At 41.2% G+C, this 17,669-nt stretch overlaps 1 protein-coding gene across 2 annotated transcripts in view; it reads left to right on the top strand.

The window, feature by feature from the left end:
• GPM6A (glycoprotein M6A) overlaps nucleotides 1–15,913 on the top strand; it is a 182,353-nt gene extending 166,440 nt beyond the window's left edge. For both annotated transcript variants that reach the window (XM_005876290.2, XM_005876289.2), the window contains exons 4-7: nucleotides 2,469–2,622; nucleotides 8,066–8,142; nucleotides 8,691–8,756; nucleotides 13,810–15,913. In XM_005876290.2, coding sequence (XP_005876352.1) covers nucleotides 2,469–2,622; nucleotides 8,066–8,142; nucleotides 8,691–8,756; nucleotides 13,810–13,962 — 450 coding nt within the window. In that variant the 3' untranslated portion in view covers nucleotides 13,963–15,913. The remainder of the gene's footprint in view (nucleotides 1–2,468; nucleotides 2,623–8,065; nucleotides 8,143–8,690; nucleotides 8,757–13,809) is intronic.
• The last annotated feature ends 1,756 nt before the right edge of the window (nucleotides 15,914–17,669 follow it).

The raw sequence follows: 17,669 nt of genomic DNA, 5'->3' as shown, positions 1-17,669 counted from the left end.
TACTAAATTTTAATTCTTGGTGAATTAAAAGGTCAGCATCTTAATAAATGTGAGTGATGTATAAGACAATGGCTGAAATACAAAAAGCCAATGAGGCCACTTTTTGTATCTAATGTCCGCAAGGCCCCGTCCTCCCTCCTCTCTACAATCAGGGCCCGAGCTACTGGAAATTAAAAGTCAGTGTTGACCAAGGCCATGAAAAACAGATGCGACTTAAATAGGTCACCTCTGTCTGTACCTGCCCTTTAGAGATACAGATTAATTAGCAATTTGCTAAATCAAAGAACTTCCTTTGAGTTTATTTTCGATGTGAGATTGATGGTGGACTGTGGTGGCTCTTAAGTGACTTCTCGTGTGCATTTCCTTTGGCTCCATCACAGCCCCAGAGGTCAGCTCACTCCCAGCTCATGAGTGAGAGCAGGACCTTGAAGGGTAAGGATGTGCGTGACTCCCATATGGGCAACCCAGTCCCTGACTTCAAGTCCAGGAACTCTTCTCTCTCTTCCAGTTGTTGCTTGTTTTAACAGTATTCCCCAAACAGAAGAAGTGGAGGTGATTTTTACAACGAGTTTCATCTAAAAATAGATAATAAGGCCAAAAAGGTCAGGAGAATGTTTTTAAGTTCTCAGACTGTTCTAATAAGACTAGTTTATTTAAGATCCAGAAAACAGATTGGTGGTTGCCAGAGGCAGGGAGTGGAGGGGGGACAGGAAGTGGGTGAAGGTCTGCCATAACAGTCAAGCGTGTGTCAAGACCAGATGTTGTCTGGATCTCCCTGTGGAAAATTTTTATTCCTTTTATGAGGAAAATAAGGAGGAAGTGTGTACTATTCTCTGTGGCTGCAATCCTACCCTACCGCTTTACACATACGAGGTCCTCATTCAGTATTTGTCCAGTGATTCTAAAAGTGAGATAAACTTTAATAATTCCATTCAAAGAATCAATAGCCATAGAAGGGTATTTACTCCAGTTCCTTCACTGATTTAAAAAAAAACGTAATAGTCAAGAGCAACAGCACCAATCATGTTCTCCTTTCCCATTGCCAGGGGCTTAATCCGTCAATTTTAACCACAATGCTACTTCAGGATAGGTGCATCAGCTCTGCCAGGACACTGTCACCACCTTCACCAGTTTTTGAAAGTGTTGTTTTTAGTATATATTCTGAGTTATTAAATAAGTTTCACTTGTTTGAGGTTTCACCAAAATCTGGAGTAAAGTCTAGCTATAACTTGTTACCAAAGGAATGGACAGAGTTGATGAAAAGATTCGGTTTAATTCAGTGTATGCACTTTATGCTGTATTGTCACTATGAAAGGGTGACCAGCTGAGGTGTTCAAGATAAGATAGAAAACACTACTGCTTCTCTTCAAAATTCTTCTAGAAGGGGACCAAATATCTATAGAAATTTGGGCTATGTGTCAGACATTTTCAAATATAATTCTATCGCTGTATTAGTTGAGTATGAGGATTAAAAATACTATTTCATGTTTATACGTATGTTCACACATGCCGGTCATCAGGTGTTCTGACTCTGATCATGAAACTATACCACAATTCACTCATTAGACACAATAAGCAAAGAGTGGCTCTCTCAGGAGGCAAATTCAGATTGTTGGTACATGCAGACATGCATCTGCGCCCAGAACACATCTGTATCCAACTTCCAGTTTTGTTGTGAAGATATAGTGAAGGGTAGTTGGGTTATGAGAGAGAAAGGGAAGGAAAATTGTATTCCCACTGGGGAAATGTACAAAACACCAATCATAAAAACACAAACTGTAGCTTGAAAGAGCCTACTGCTAGGTGAGTTACCTGGAAGATGTCTGCACACCTGGGTGTTCCCTGCAGACAGGAACTGAGTTCCCCTTCTGACCACCAGGGTTAGAGCAATAACTGAGCGACACGTTTGCTCATCTCTTCAGTCCATGAACACTGTGTTAGTGACAAGTGTGGATCAATCATTGAAATACGGATATGAATGTGGTCCTAAAAGTTCTCTCTTGGTCTTGTTGTTCATTCCTGTTTTCTGTGTGTAGCTGGCAGAGGACTTGCTAGCATCAGGTCAGGCACATAGGTGACAGTGAAGATATAGTTAAGGGTAGTTGGGTTGCATTCTTACTGAAACAGGATTCAGTTGTGACTCATTTTGCACAATCCACTCTAAAGATTCCAGTTCATGTTTTCTAAAGTTCACAGAACATGTGTTCAGATTCATAAGATCAACACACGAATGAACCAGGCATTGAGATGCAGCGGATCATCCCTTGTACATCCCAACCACTGCCGTGGTGACTCCCCAGCAGGTTTATTCTCCTAACCCTCAGAGTCTCTTCTGTTTCCCATGCCACAGCCCTCGCCAGTGTCATATCTACAGCACCGAAACCCTTCGATATCGCACACTGTAAACAAAAGATTCTTCTTTCCCAGTGGATGACACGTGTTCTCTCTCGACTTTTTCTCGGTTGCAGTTCATCATGCTGACCTACCTGTTCATGCTGGCCTGGCTGGGCGTGACGGCTTTCACCTCCCTGCCCGTCTACATGTACTTCAACCTGTGGACCATCTGCCGGAACAGCACCCTCGTGGAAGGGGCCAATCTCTGCCTGGACCTGCGTCAGTTCGGTAGGTGCATCTCTGAACAACATCTCACAGTGTTTTCCCTGAGTAACTGCCTCAGAACTACTGCCAATCACCTTCTGCCGAAGGGATGATGCTATCAGAGAATCCATTCCCTTTTAAGGCATTGGTTTTGATTATGAATAAGTGGGCATTTGAGATGGAGTAGGAGTTGATCTCACATCATGAACATGGGGTCGCCCATCCTGACTCCTCTCACTTTCCCAGGCTCAGTGGGTGCAGCCTATGTTCATGGTCCCATGACCAGCTGTACATATCATGAGGTCTGGTCAAAAAATCACCTCAGAAATAATTACTTCATTGTCTTCTGAAACAGGACAAAGATACTGAGCATTTTTTGTTTTGTTTTATAAATTTTTTCATAAAGAACTCATCAGAATTTCAACGTGGAAACAGCCACCTAACCATATTCTATAAAGAGTTCAATTTCCCAAACTGCAAATCAAAATAGTCACATTTCCCCCCAAAATGTGTGTTTTAATATTTTATTTCGTTTATTCTTTTAATTAGTAGAGCAGGAAACAAAGACTCTTAATAATTGATAGGTCACTATTATAAGTTTCAGTTTCATTTTACGGGTTAAAGTCTACTAGGTCTGATATTATAAAAGCTATACCAGCTTTCTTTTCATTAGATTTTTCATATAAAACACTTCATTCATACATTTATAGTCAACATTTCTATATTCTTACATTTAAATTGTGTCATAGCTAAGCAATATAAAGTTGTTTATAGCTTATATTTAGAGGGGATTAAATTCACCTCTACACTAGACTGGGCTGGGAGCTCTAGCCATCCTTACCCTAATCCAATCAAGAGTTAAGAAGGTTTCAATCTGGGGTTGAGTCTCTGTTAAACTGGCCTATTCCATCTCATCCTGGGGGGTTTCTGTTCATTGTATAGCTTTTCTAGTTACACTCAGGTGGTAATAACAACAAAATCAAAGAATGTTAAATGAATCAGAATTCCTCTTTGGTTATTTTTATTTAGGGCTGAAACCTCATGTAGCAATACTATTTTTTATGTGTTTATATGCTCATTATGTGTGGGCCTTATCCTAAATGGTTTATATACGTTGACTTGTTTAATTCTCATAAGAGTTCTGTGTGGGGGACACTATTACTACATCCCTTATAAATGACAGCACTGAGGCACAGGAGGGTAAATGGCTTGCCCATGGTTACACATCTAGCAAGTGCCTGAGCAGGATGCAATCCTGGCAGGCTGGCTGCAATGTCTATGTTCCAAGTTTTCAGTCAACTGCCTCTCCTGTTGAAGCAGGTACTGAATTACAAATGTGAAAAGGTCAAGTCCCATCTCACCTACCCTATTCGGAATTCTATTCCTTCATTTGTAAAACCATGGAGCTACAGGTTTTATAAGAGACATGCAAATCCACATGTTCAAATAGACTTTTTTTCACAGAATGGCTATTAACATCTCACCTATTAACATCTGGGAACACTGTAGCTGGTTGACATCTGGGAAGTCTGTAGATGGTTGTCATCTGGGAATGCTGTAGATGGGAATGCTGTAGCTGGTTAACATCTGGGAATGCTGTAGATGGGAACACTGTAGATGGTTGACATCTGGGAATGCTGTAGATGGTATTTTCCAATGAGGTTTTCTTGTGCGTCAGAAAAGCAGGAATCTTTCACCAGTCGGTGTCTTCAGGCCCTGTGTCTCCACGGTGATAGTGTAGACAGAATGTGGGGGGTAGTGTAACTGTTCTGTCACCACCCCCATCTGTTAGACCAAGTCCTCAGGTTCCTCTGTCTAACCCAAGTGAAAAGCAGATGATCTTCTCTGAGCATGAAGTTCTCGGCAAGAAGATGATGGGAGGGTATGGACAGCTCTCCCACTGGGTAGGTTTCACCCATGGAATCATGTCCCACGTGAACACAGGCAAAGGACACCTCAGCTGGCAGTCACCACGGGAGAATAGCTGCTCAGAAAACCATGGCTCTGTCCCTCCCCCCAGTGTCTTCCTCTTATTCTGCTCATCTGAAAAATTAAAACTGGAAAGGTGTGACTAGTCTCTCAGAGAGAGTTGCCAGGCAAAATACAGGACACCCAGTTAAGTGTGAATTTCAGCTAAACAAGCGATGTTTTTTCATACAGTATGTCTCAAGTATTGCATGGGACATCCTTATGGTAAGTTCGAAGCATGACTTGGATTAGAGCTGCCCTTGAACCTTAGCACTGTTGACAGCATAGTCATCGAGATTTATTCCAATTTAACTTTCCTCCTGCCACGGAAGAGAAGACACTTTCCAGGTGTCATGCAACCTTACATCAGCGATGAAGCTTTCTGTTTTCCCTACACACAGTCTACTGTCTGATAGCTTTTATTTGCCCTCCAGATAGCACTCCTTCATAAGAAACTTGGATGTAAGCATGCAATCAAGCTAGCAACAAGGGGCATCAGAATAGAAAAGAACCGCTCCCCAAAAGCTGGAGTATAATCAGAATAGACATTTGCTAATTTCATCCAAAAAGTAATTGTGTAGCCCTAACCGGTTTAGCTCAGTGGATAGAGTGTCGGCCTGTGGACTGAAAGGTCCCAGGTTCGATTCCGGTCAGGGGCATGTCCCTTGGTTTTGGGCACATCCCCAGTAGTGGGTGTGCAGGAGGCGGCTGATCGATGTTTCTCTCTCATCGATGTTTCTAACTCTCTATCCCTCTCCCTTCCTCTCTGTAAAAAATCAATAAAATATATTTTTAAAAAATAAAAATAAAACGGACAATATATTTTTCAAAACCTATGCTTGAACATGTGCAGGAGGCAGCTGATCGATGTTTCTCTCTCATCGATGTTTCTAACTCTCTATCCCTCTCCCTTCCTCTCTGTAAAAAATCAATAAAATATATTTTTAAAAAAGTAATTGTGTAGATAAGGACATGCTGTAAAGTGATCTGTCTTATTTTGCAAAGCTGTCCCGTGAGCATGTGGATGGCATCTCTGCTCTTACAAATGGGAGCTCTCCCATGTCCTGGTGTTGTACCTGCTTAGTCTCCTCTGGGCCTCACCCCACCAGCAACGCAATAAGCATGCACATTTCAACCAGGTCTGATGGGAAGGGGAGACTTGCTTTGTACAGATGGAGGATTTGAGGATGGCTTACCACAATAGGCTTTGCTGTATTTCAGAGTGAGTCATGGCATCATGTTACTTCCAACTTTAATTTTTCACACTTTTATAATGATTTTAGTTGTCCTTCAATTCTGTGTACAGCGATGTAATGACATTGAATGTATTAGGTATTTGTCCCAGTAAATTTGTTTCATAAAATATTAGAACTGGTCCCCATCATATCATCTAGATCCAGGATGTAAAATTGTGCTCCCTTAAAACTGGGAGACGATGAAACTACCTCTGGGCCAACATAGGGAGCAAGTGGTACTGAGTGGGCGGGGCTTCTGCTAGCCTTTCGGCCACGCCCACCTCTGGTCCAGCAGGTCCACACACTGGCAGGAGCAGCTTGCCTTCACCTGAGTTCCATGAAGCTCTCATCATAGGATTTCATTTCAAATACTCAGCCACCCTTTTTCTAACAAGCACTTACTGAGCTCCCATTGTGTTCAAGCACTGCACATGTTTGAGAAAAATATATATCTCTGTGACCAAAAAGTAAAATAAAATAAAGTTCGACAAACTCTGAGATCGTGAACCTGCCCATCACGCTCTTCCTGGAGAAGGGACCTTCTGGGGAGACTGCGTTTATTTGCACAGGACAGACCAGAAACACAAAATCAGGAGCCAGGTTTGCAGACCCCATGAAGAGAGTGTGGAGGAGGAGGGCGTCATGGACAGCCTCCCTCATGAGCGGAGAACCGGGAATTCACCTTTGCTATTAACAATGCGAAGTCTTGGTGAGCTTTGCAAGAAGAATGTCCGTGGGAGGTTGGGGCAGAATCTGGAAAGGGTTGAGTGGAAATGAAAAGAAAGGAACTGCAGACGGCGAACGTGGCAGTGCTGTCTAGGGTTTTGCTGTAAGTGAGTGAAGAAATGGGCATTCCACACAAATGTCGCCTGCCTGTCACTGATCCGATGGAGGAGGCCTGCATCAGGAGCCTCCTCAGCGACGATTGTTTATTAGACAGATCATAGGCGGGCCCCCACCCCGCCACCATGGCAGAGACAGAAGAGCTCCTCATGCTGGGTACTGCATGGAGATTATGTTTTTAATGGAAATCATGGCCAAACTATTGGTAAAGCAGAATGGCGGCAGCTCCAGAGAGGGGGCTGGTGGTGCCCTTGAGTTAAGAATGTGTGAATACACACACAGTAAAACTAAATACAGAGCAATATACAGATCCTGTAACAGAGAAACCCACTAAAACCTGCTGATCATATTAACCAATGTCACCCCAATAAATTTAATTTAAAAATAAATAAAATTAAATAAGGAGCAGCAAACGCTAAAAGCTTAGGTATTAGTTTGCTCAGAACTTGCAATTATTCTTTCTTTCTTGTATATTTGTGTTTGACACGTCAGTAGTTCTGGACATCAAACTAAAGATCCATTTCTGGATGAACTGGATCCCTTTTCTAAACAAAACCTGTGGCAGTAGGTCCCCTGTGTACTGTTCGATGCTACAGGCTGAGCAGACGGCCACAGGCTCTCATTCAACCGCTCTCTGCTGGGTCCACAAATATTTATTTTTAAAAATATACTTTTATTGATTTCAGGAGGAAGGGAGAGGGAGAGAGATAGAAACATCAATGATGAGAAAGAATCATGGATCGGCTGCCTCCTGCACGCCCCCTACTGGGGATGGAGCCCGCAACCCAGGCATGTGTCCTGACCTGGAATCGAACCATGACCTCCTGGTTCGTAGGCCGATGCTCAACCACCGAGTCACGCCAGTGGGACACTCCTTATTTTGATCATTGCCCCAAGTGGTCCTGAGGCAGTTGGTCCATAAACCAACGGGGCCCAGGATCAATCGAGTGACACCACAGGTTTGTATCCCCCCTCACTGGCAGCACTGTTTTCGGTCTGAGCAGAGAAATCCTCCTTCCGGCCGTGTGCTTCTATAGACTAACGGGAGCTTGGTGCAAAGAATGAAATGAGATGCAGGCTGAGGGCGGTCTGGGTCTTGGCCATCACTGTAGCTGTCATGCCTATGCCTCACATTAATGACCGAACCAATCCACTGGCCACAGCTGACCTGAGATTCAGGTGCTGGCCCCGGGAATTCAGACTGAACACGTTTGGCCTTGCTGAGGGCCACAGAGGTGGGACCTCCCACTTCCCACTCTACCCACAGTCACTATCCAGAAATGAAAGCCCAGGATGGAGGTTTCTATTGTAACATAACATAAAATAGAATGTGCTTAGATTTTATCCGCAAAAGTTTCATTTTCTCTCTGGGCCCTTGACAACCTGTGCGATGCTTACCCATCATTCTCTGCCTGTCGTAGGGATTGTGACCATCGGAGAGGAAAAGAAAGTCTGCACCGTGTCGGAGAACTTCCTCAGGATGTGCGAGTCCACGGAGGTGAGATTCTTGCAGCCTTCACGTTGGTGGGAATTTTCGCTCCCTTGTATGGTTTGACGGATACATACATAATTAATTCTATACTCAGATTTCCCCCTTTTTCTTCCAGAGGCCATTTTTCTTGCTGTGAGATTATGCAGGGGGTGGGGTTAGAAAATAAATATGAGTTGCATGTTCTGTGCACTTCAATAAAAATGATATCCTATTTTAAATTTTTTCCAGAAACTGTCATTTTAATGGAAGTTGAAAAATTATAGATTTCTTTAAAAAGAGATAACATCACCTCCTATTGTTATTTTACTGAAAATCATTGTTATTCATCATGACCTCATCTTTATAATGAAATCGTATTCACATGATGCTGTTGTGAAGGTTGACATGATTTTCAGGAGAAAAGATCCTGTAATGTTATTTTTGGAGGAAGGGATTCTCACAGGCTCACTTCTGTTGAAGATGTACAAAGCTCTTACTCATTAGAAGCTGCGGGCCTGACCTCTTTTCCGCTTGGAACTCTGACACGCATGTTGGTTCTGTGGTTTCCTCTGCAGCTGAACATGACCTTCCACTTGTTCATTGTGGCGCTGGCTGGCGCGGGGGCAGCGGTCATTGCTATGGTAAGATCTCAGGGACTTTGGGCATGGTTTTTCCATTGGAATTAGAGGTGTTTGCTTGTAGAAATGATTATCTCAAATGTCTGACATTCATAGGAATCATTTATTTTATTATCATTTCAAAAAAAAAGTGAGGGAACACTGGGTTAATTAAGGCTTAGCCTAAAGAAGTATTATCATAACAACAGAGATAATATTGGTAATCAGTGTAGGATTACAACACTCAGTAATATGGTAACATTAACAGAAACAAGCAAATTCATTAGCATGTAGACATCAAATTACTATTAACATAAAAATTATCTCTGTGGCATATATGAGTATGTCAGTGCACTATCCTATATAATAAAAGAGCAATATGCAAAGTGACCCTAACAGCAGAACAACCGGTCGCTATTACACGCACTACCCATCAGGGGGCAGATGCTCAATACAGGACCTGCCCCCTGATGGTCAGTGTGCTCCCATAGGGGGAGCTCCGCTCATCAGTGCGCACCCACAGGGGGAGCTCTGTTCAGCCACAGCTGGGCTGATGGCTGTGAGCACAGTAGTGGTAGCAGGAGCCTCTCCCTCCTCCTCAGCAGTGCTAAGGATATCTGCCTGCAGCCTAAACTCACTACCCAAGGGCTCCCAGGCTGCCAGACAGATGTCTGACTGCCAGCTTAGGCCCATTCCCCCAGGGAGCGGGCCTAAGCCGGCAGGTGGACATCCCCTGAGGGGTCCCAGACTGTGAGAGGGCACAGGCCAGGCTGAGGGACCCCCCCCCGAGGGTACAAATTTTCATGCACCGGGCCTCTAGTTCTAAATAATATCATCACTCCTTCACTCACATTATCCATTTTTCCTCCTTAGATAAAAACACTAAAAAGCCATTGAGTCACTTATGAGAAAGGGATTAATTTTGTTAAAATAAATCTCAGTAGTTTAATGTCAATGTCTTCTCTATCTAATTTTCTTCAGAAATATTAACAAGTCCTTAAAGCCAAACTCTTAACATGTGAGCAGGACCTACTGTGTGCCAATCCTGCTCCCCATTTTTAACTCCCCAGGAATTCCAGATTGCTTGCTGGGATGCAGGGGGTCAGCACTGCTCTGAGCATCAATAACAGCTCCTGCAGTCAAATATTACAGAAATCTAGAAGGTTCCTGGTAACCTCACCTATGTAATAGCGAATTCAAGATGCAAAAATGATGAATTGATTTGGGATAATTTAATTATTTTCCTATGGTGCCAGTACATTGTCTAATGCAGTGGTTCTCAACCTGTGGGTCGCGACCCCTTTGGCGGTCAAACGACCCTTTCACAAGGGTCGCCTAAGACCATCCTGCATATCAGATATTTACATTACGATTTATAACAGTAGCAAAATTACAGTTATGAAATAGCAACAAAAATAATTTTATGGTTGGGGGGTCACAACATGAGGAACTGTATTTAAAGGGCCAGAAGGTTGAGAACCACTGGTCTAATGTGTTGGTAGAAGGAGCACCATTTGAAAAGTAAGAGCATTTTATCTCTGGTCAAAGAATAAAAATAGGAATGATGAGACAACTCTAATGTGCTAATGAGCATTTCAAACCAGTTATTTTTAGTGATCTCATACTCTTGTATTAAGATCTGATTCTGTTTTATGAAAAATGATTTTTTAAAATATCTAACAAAACCAACTAGGTCAGTGCAACAGTAAGTTTTCAGATATTTTCTTCACTCTATATCATACTAGAGGCCTTATGCATGGAATTCAAGCAAGGGTAGGCCGAGCAGCCGTGGCTGCCTCGGCTATGGTCTCATACCCAGCCCACTGGTCATTCCGGAAGGTCGACCAGAAGGTCTTTCTGGAAGGTTGTTCCTCCATCCAGTCTAATTAGCATATTAGCTCTCCATTATATAGGATTAACTGATCCACATTTTAGATTTAGTGTAGAAACCTCTAATAGGAATTTCATTAGGGAATATGAGCTGCTTAATAAGGTCATGGTGGCTGATTAGTTGGAGGGATGACAGTAACACAATCAGTAAAGACCTTATCCCTAACCCTAACCCTAACCCTAGCCCTAGCCCTAGCCCTAACTCTAACCCTAACCCTAACCTGGACCTAAACTCAAAGTGAGAACATGCCCTGGGGGAGCTCCCATGTGGTCTGGGCAGTGATGTTCCCTCATGCCTGGTCCCAGCAGCCCCAGTCTGGCCATGAGATACGAGGAAGCATCTTTTCACCGGTGTACACACACGCACACACACACACACACACACACACACACACACACCCTTGTGCAATGAATAATTTTAGGGATGCATATGAGAAGCACTATACACCCATATAGAAGAAGTCTGTAAAGTCCATTTTTACAAAAGCGGATAATAAAGCATTGTTTCCTTTTGGGACATCTATGTGCATGTAAAATTCTGTGAATAGCACCTGCCTAAATGAATAATGTTATTTAAATGTCCTTCACAAAAAACAAAACATTAAAAAGAAAAAGGAAAGGAAAATAAAAATTAAATGTCCTTAACAACACCTACTCTAAAATGATTCTATCACCAAAAGATTTTCAGATAATAAAAATTTAGATACTATTAGGCAGCTATGCTCTGTGTAACTTTATATATTAAGTTATAAACAAATTCTATTTCAAACAGCAAGAGTTTAGAAGACATTTTTTATGCACTAAGATATTTCAGGATATCCATGTATATGCAAACCATAAATTCCTGAAGAAATGCATGATGTCTAAATACTAACTTGCATCCAAGTTTCCAATGTATTAGGTCTGGTAATAGTTTAGGTCTTAGGATACAGGGATAGTGTAACTACTGCTACTGTCCCCAGTAGAGCTGCTATTAGCTAAGGTGTCTTTAAAACGTCCTCTGTGGAAAGCACTGTCAGATGCTCTGTGTGTGTGAGTCCATTCAATGCTCACAATGTGGCAACTGCCCTTAACCTTGTCATGATCTCATTCACTCCTCTGTAGCTACCATCGGTATTTCCAGAGGATAGGTGAGGCAATTGAGATGAATTCTGCTCGATCAGAATGTTTAAAACATCATCTGTAACTTAAGGCAAGGATTATTAAAATTTGTACTAAAATTAGCACGTGCATGTGCTCCACTGTGTGATTTTTTTGGAGCTGTTAGGAGGCTCTATATGCCCACAGAACTGTGGACTTGACATTGCACCAGCTTCTACGATTGTGTTCACCTGTGGAGTGACAGTGGCCAGCCTGGCAGCTGTGTCCCTGAGGCCAGTTGAGGCGTCTGAAGACCAACTGGGACGCACCGGTGTCTAAGCTAGAGTGACATTGAAGTTCAGACATGCAGTCAGACATATTGGATACTAACTTAGGGGCCATATTTCCCCAGACTTTAAAGGGAACGTTTCTGAACATCTGAAAACATAGCATTTATTCACGTGGCAGTTATTTGAGTACCTACCACTTGCCAAGCTCTCTCCACAGCACCTGATATTTTTACAGCAACACAAAAGCACCACATAAACGTGCTATGTGCATAAGGCCTATTCCCCTTCCACTATGGATAGGCCACTGATTGAAAGAATGTCACTCACAGCCCCTGCCTACACGTGGCTTACAGTTTTCATTAACCAACATGCAACATTTCAGAGGAAATGGAACATTCTGAAAATAGCTTATTCTGATGGGGATGCCTGATTTCCTTACACTGTTGTGTCAAGATTGTTTTGTTATTTTTTCCTACTGTTTCTTAATCACCTTACTATCCCACAGTAGGCCCCATTTAGGATGGGTTTTGCGTTCTTGATGTCCATCTGCACTTTCCTAGAACCAGCCTACCTCCTGCGTTTCAATGTATCCTTGAGTAATCAGAATTTTAGTCTCCTATTTTACTAAATTATCGATGAAAACATTGCCCGCCCTTCAAACTTCGAGAAAGTAAATAACTGGCCACTTGGTTTCCCTTTCCTGTTTACCCATGAAAGTCCATCACCTGGAAAACGGCTTTATCTCCCCCATGGTGCAAGAGGGAGGGTACGAAAACAAATAAGTGGCCTCATGGCTAAGTCAATCCAAGTCAAATCTGGATCGTCATTACCTGAGTAATTTCATTGTCCCAGACAAATCAGGAGCTTCCCTTTTGAACGTGGCGCTATTCTCGCTATTGTGAATGTCTATAAATACACAAAATCCATATGACACCATACTTGCTCTTGTGTAGTTTGAATCAAATGGGAACTGCAAAATTCACTGTGTGGGAAATTAACTGGGTAACTAAATGCACAGATTTACCTGGGGGCTCCCATGATATTGCACAGTGGACAGTATATCCTCCCATTAATTCAAGATGACTCAAAGTGTATACGAGACTATTTCCGATGATGGGTTAGAAAACATAGATCCATGGACATGAAATGTATCATCTTATGGTTCGGGCAGGTGAGGGCAAAAGAGACAGAAACGATTATAAATGAGGACATATTTGTAATACCCTTAACCAATAAAGAAATTTTAAAAAAAGAAATGAAAAGAAAAAAAAACTCCCAGAGAGAGAGAGCTAAAAAAAAAAAAAAAAAAAAAAAAAAAGAATCAGTCCTGGATACTTCAGAGTTGTAAAAGAAGAAGGAAAAGAGATAGTGAAGCCCTAACTGATTTGGCTCAGTGGATAGAGTGTCGGCCTGTGGACTCAAGGGTCCCAGGTTCGATTCCAGTCAAGGGCATGTACCTTGGTTGCGGGCACATACCCAGTAGGGGGTGTGCAGGAGGCAGCTGATTGATGTTTCTCTCTCATTGATGTTTCTAACTCTCTATGCCTCTCCCTTCTTTTCTGTAAAAAATCAATAAAATATATATATATTTTTAAAAGAGATAGTGAAAGGAAGAGAGTCAAGATGGTGTCTTGTCATTGAAGGAGTGAGCCAAGAATGCATTTTATTTCTATTTTTCCTATTACTACAGAAATTTGGGTCCATTTTATTAGTGAATATATCTTAACTATACACTTTGAACATTTCTTTCCCGATAGCAAGGAGAAATGAGGACACTGAAGAGGCTTCCTGTATAAATTATTTTTGTCTTTGATTAGGTTCACTACCTTATGGTTCTGTCTGCCAACTGGGCGTACGTGAAAGATGCCTGCAGGATGCAGAAGTATGAGGACATCAAGTCCAAGGAGGAGCAAGAGCTGCATGACATCCACTCTACTCGCTCCAAAGAGCGGCTCAACGCATACACATAAGCGAAACCTTCCCATCCTCCCATTCAGATGCATTGGTGTTTAACTAAGGGCCATCCAACCATCCAACCTTTCAAAGAATAAAATGAAAGTGCTTCTCATCAATGATATGGAGGGTGACTTATGAATCACCCGAATATAGTTCTTTGTTGTTTAGCACTTAACTTCCGAATCTGTTAAATTGATGTAATCAGATCTCTTCTACAAGCTCCTGTCCAGCCTTTTTTCTTTTTTTTTAATTTCTCAACCTCATTTAATAATTCTTAAGATCAATGAAACTAACATTGTCAAATACAGAGATTTGATTTTTAACCACTTCCCATGTTGTTATACGTAACACCTATTGCATTTTTTCTTATGTTTTGAAAAGAAAAGGTAGCTTTTTATACTTTTTAGTTTTGATTTCGGTAACTAGCTTGACTACAGGTAACCTTCAAAGGGACCATTGTACATTGCCAACAACAGAGAGAGGACACCATGATGACTCTTCTTGAAATACGGAAATCTTTCTGAAGATCAGTGGCCACATGACTGTAGGCTCTGGTTAATGTTTTCAACAATCTAAGGTGCAATTTCTAAATTTGTAAGAGTAGGTTTTAAAAAAAAAGTGCTTCTTATCTTTGTTAACGTTGTATTTTTTCTTGATGTACGGAAGAGGCATTTCCCTTGGATTCTTCAAGTTTATGTTGTGAGCATGTAGAAATAGTGATGCTAATGCATGGCTAGTTGCCTTTTTAAGACTGTGACACCAGGCGTACCTTTTAAAGTTTAGTACAGAGACGATTTTAATGGGAATAACTCCTGTGGACCTGCTTGGAGAAGGGTCTCTTTGTGACTTAAGCAGTGGCTGGATTGGAACTTGAATATGCTAATGTGGAACATTAATTGCCTTCATGAAGGTGGCATATGAAAAATAAGCACACTCACCCTCAGAAGTTGTTTTACCTACCTTAGAAAGGTTCCGTGGGTTGCACCTCTGTAAACTACCCCCTCAACTGTGTATGATATATTTGAAAAGGCTTCCATTAATATAATAGCTTTGCTTGCAGCCTCCCAATCTACGTTGGTTTACCTGTAGTGTTTCTTACAGTATGGTAGGAGGCCACTGTACACTGTATCCTTCCGAAGTGGAGTGGCACATTTGTGTTTTTCCTTTCCAGTGAGTCATTTTAACCAACTGTTCATTCATATTCATTTATAAGAAGTACCTATATCAAAGGAATAAAAAAGAAAGCAATCAGTATTACTGGACCAAATTGGGTGTTTGTTTTAACCTTGACTCGTGATTATTTCTAATGCTACAAGAATGCTGTAAAGTGTCTTTTAAAATGTCATCACCTGACAAGACATTTTTGTCAGTGTATAAAATCTAGGTAGTATATTGTGCACTGATTTGACCATTGTGAAATCTCTTATCAACGTTAAGTGCATTTCTAATAACATTTACTGAGTGAAACAACATTTGTACAATGACTAGCCATGCATCATCCATGATTTTACCAGTTCTTGTAGTACGTAGGGAAATCACTGGGGTTCTCTGTGGCATGATAATGCATCTGTAGTATTATTTAATTATTTGGGGGTTTGCTTCTCCTTTTTTATTATCTTACTGGTTCAACATTTTTTTCTGATATATGCAGTATTACAGATATTCAGCAGAAGTATTAATGGGCTTCTTTAAATTCTATATGGTAGTGTTTCAGTTCTGTGTCTTAACAGTTTGTGATGGTTTTTAAAACTGTCTTTTAAACTTATGTAACGATGTTGACTCTTTTGCCTTTCCTTTCTCCTGGTATTAGAGTTTGTATTTTCACAAAGAGTGCTTTGTAGCAGGCATTACAATTAATCTGTTTTGTACATACATGTGCCAACAGCTTGATGGTGGCGTTTTTGAAATGTAGAACAAAGTGCTTGCAAACTGTAATAAATACACTTGTGTACTTTGTGTACTTATCATTAGTTTCTACAGTGTTTCTTTTGCTTATTCTGCTTATTCCTCTTTCCTGTGTGTGCACATTCTTTTCAAATGCAATCGGTCCTCTTTCCTTTGGACCCTTATTACCTCAGTAGAGCTGACCCAACACTTCAAACCCCCGTGAAAATTCTCTGCATGGACACACAGAATGGGGGTGAATGCAGGGGGGTGGGGAGAGCATGAAACATGAGAGACTTAGAGGTCATTTCGTTTAGCAAATGGTCACAATTCCTAAGTTATGCTATTTTCTCGTCTAATTTTTGTTGTTTTGTGCTTCTTTTAGTGTTTCATAATCTAACAGAGAAGCAAAAAGGACTAATGCATTTCAGCAGGAAAAATGACTCCTTGGTTAGCTTCAAAATATCAAGGTAAGAGCAATGAAATGAAAAGAATATATATTTTTTTCTAGACTTTTTTTGTTTGTTTCAGGTGTAATTTCTTCTGGCCAAACTAGAAATTATGTCAATTTGGAAATAATAACATAGTTTCAATAAGAATCTTAATTTTCATAAGGCCTAAGGATTTGTATCAGTCTTCAGTTACCTATGTACTAGAAGCCTGGTGCACAAATTCGTGCACTCGGGGGGAGGATCCCCTCAGCCTGGCCTGTGCCCTCTCACAGTCTGGGAGCCCTCAGGGGATGTCCAACTGCCAGGGAGCAGGCCTCAGCCAACAGTTGGACATCCTTGGCGCTGCCACGGAGGCAGGAGAGGCTCCTGCCACCACTGCTGTGCTCATCAGTCATGAGCCCAACTTCTGGCTGAGCGGCACTCCTCCTGCATTGAGTGTCTGTCCCCTGGTGGTCAGTGCATGTCATAGCAATCAGTTGTTCCTCTGCTTGGTCAATTTGCATATTAGCCTTTTATTATATAGGATTATTAAGTAGCAACTTGCAAACTTCACAGTTTTAGATTACAAATACCTACAATAATTGTAAGTAGATTTGGACAAAATATCTTACGCCTTAAAAAGTTACTTTTAAGACAATAAGAAAAGCATCCCATGTCTAAATCTTATCAAATGGTAATTTTTGTTCTTTCTAGTGTTTATGAAATTCTTAGCATAGCAGCAAGATAAAGAATTATATGTTAAAGAATGTCAACATGAACAAAATTTCACATTTTATAATTTTAAAAAAACTGATCGTTGTAAGATAATTACAATGTTTGAAAACTCAAAAGGCCATTTCTCTTTATAATATACACATTTATCTTTAGAGAGCACAATTTCTTTTGGGTAATTTCCCACCAGACTTTACTAAGATATAATAAACACTCAATCCTTTGGGGAACTGTGAAGCTAATGTTAAGACTAGGAACTCACTCGCTTTGAGAATAAAACGTGTGTTGGACTGTTCTGACTTGGGTGTAATCAGATTACATCTTCATGTTAAAATTTAGAAATAGCAACTCCTGATTTTTCACTCAAAGATCAAGTACACTTGACTTTCTCATTGTTTTGTTTTGTTTTCTTGGTTTTGGTGGGGGGTTTTTTTGTTGTGTTTTTTTTTTGTTTTGTTTTTTTGCCTTTTAGACAAAATAGAGACATATTACTTTAAAGTACAGGGTGAGCAAAAGTAGGCTTACAGTTGTAATATAAATAATACAACAATCCTATATAATAAAAGCCTAATATGCAAATTGTTACCTCGTCCGGGAATTTGACCGGGAGTTCGACCAGGAGTTCAACTGCTCGCTGTGACATGCCGTGTCCACCAGGGGGCAGCACAGGACAT

The sequence above is a fragment of the Myotis brandtii genome, unplaced genomic scaffold, assembly GCF_000412655.1.
Source record: "Myotis brandtii unplaced genomic scaffold, ASM41265v1 scaffold484, whole genome shotgun sequence".
Taxonomy (NCBI): Eukaryota; Metazoa; Chordata; class Mammalia; order Chiroptera; family Vespertilionidae; genus Myotis; species Myotis brandtii.
Note: the sequence above shows the minus strand (reverse complement) of the source record. Positions and strands in the feature narration are given on the sequence as shown.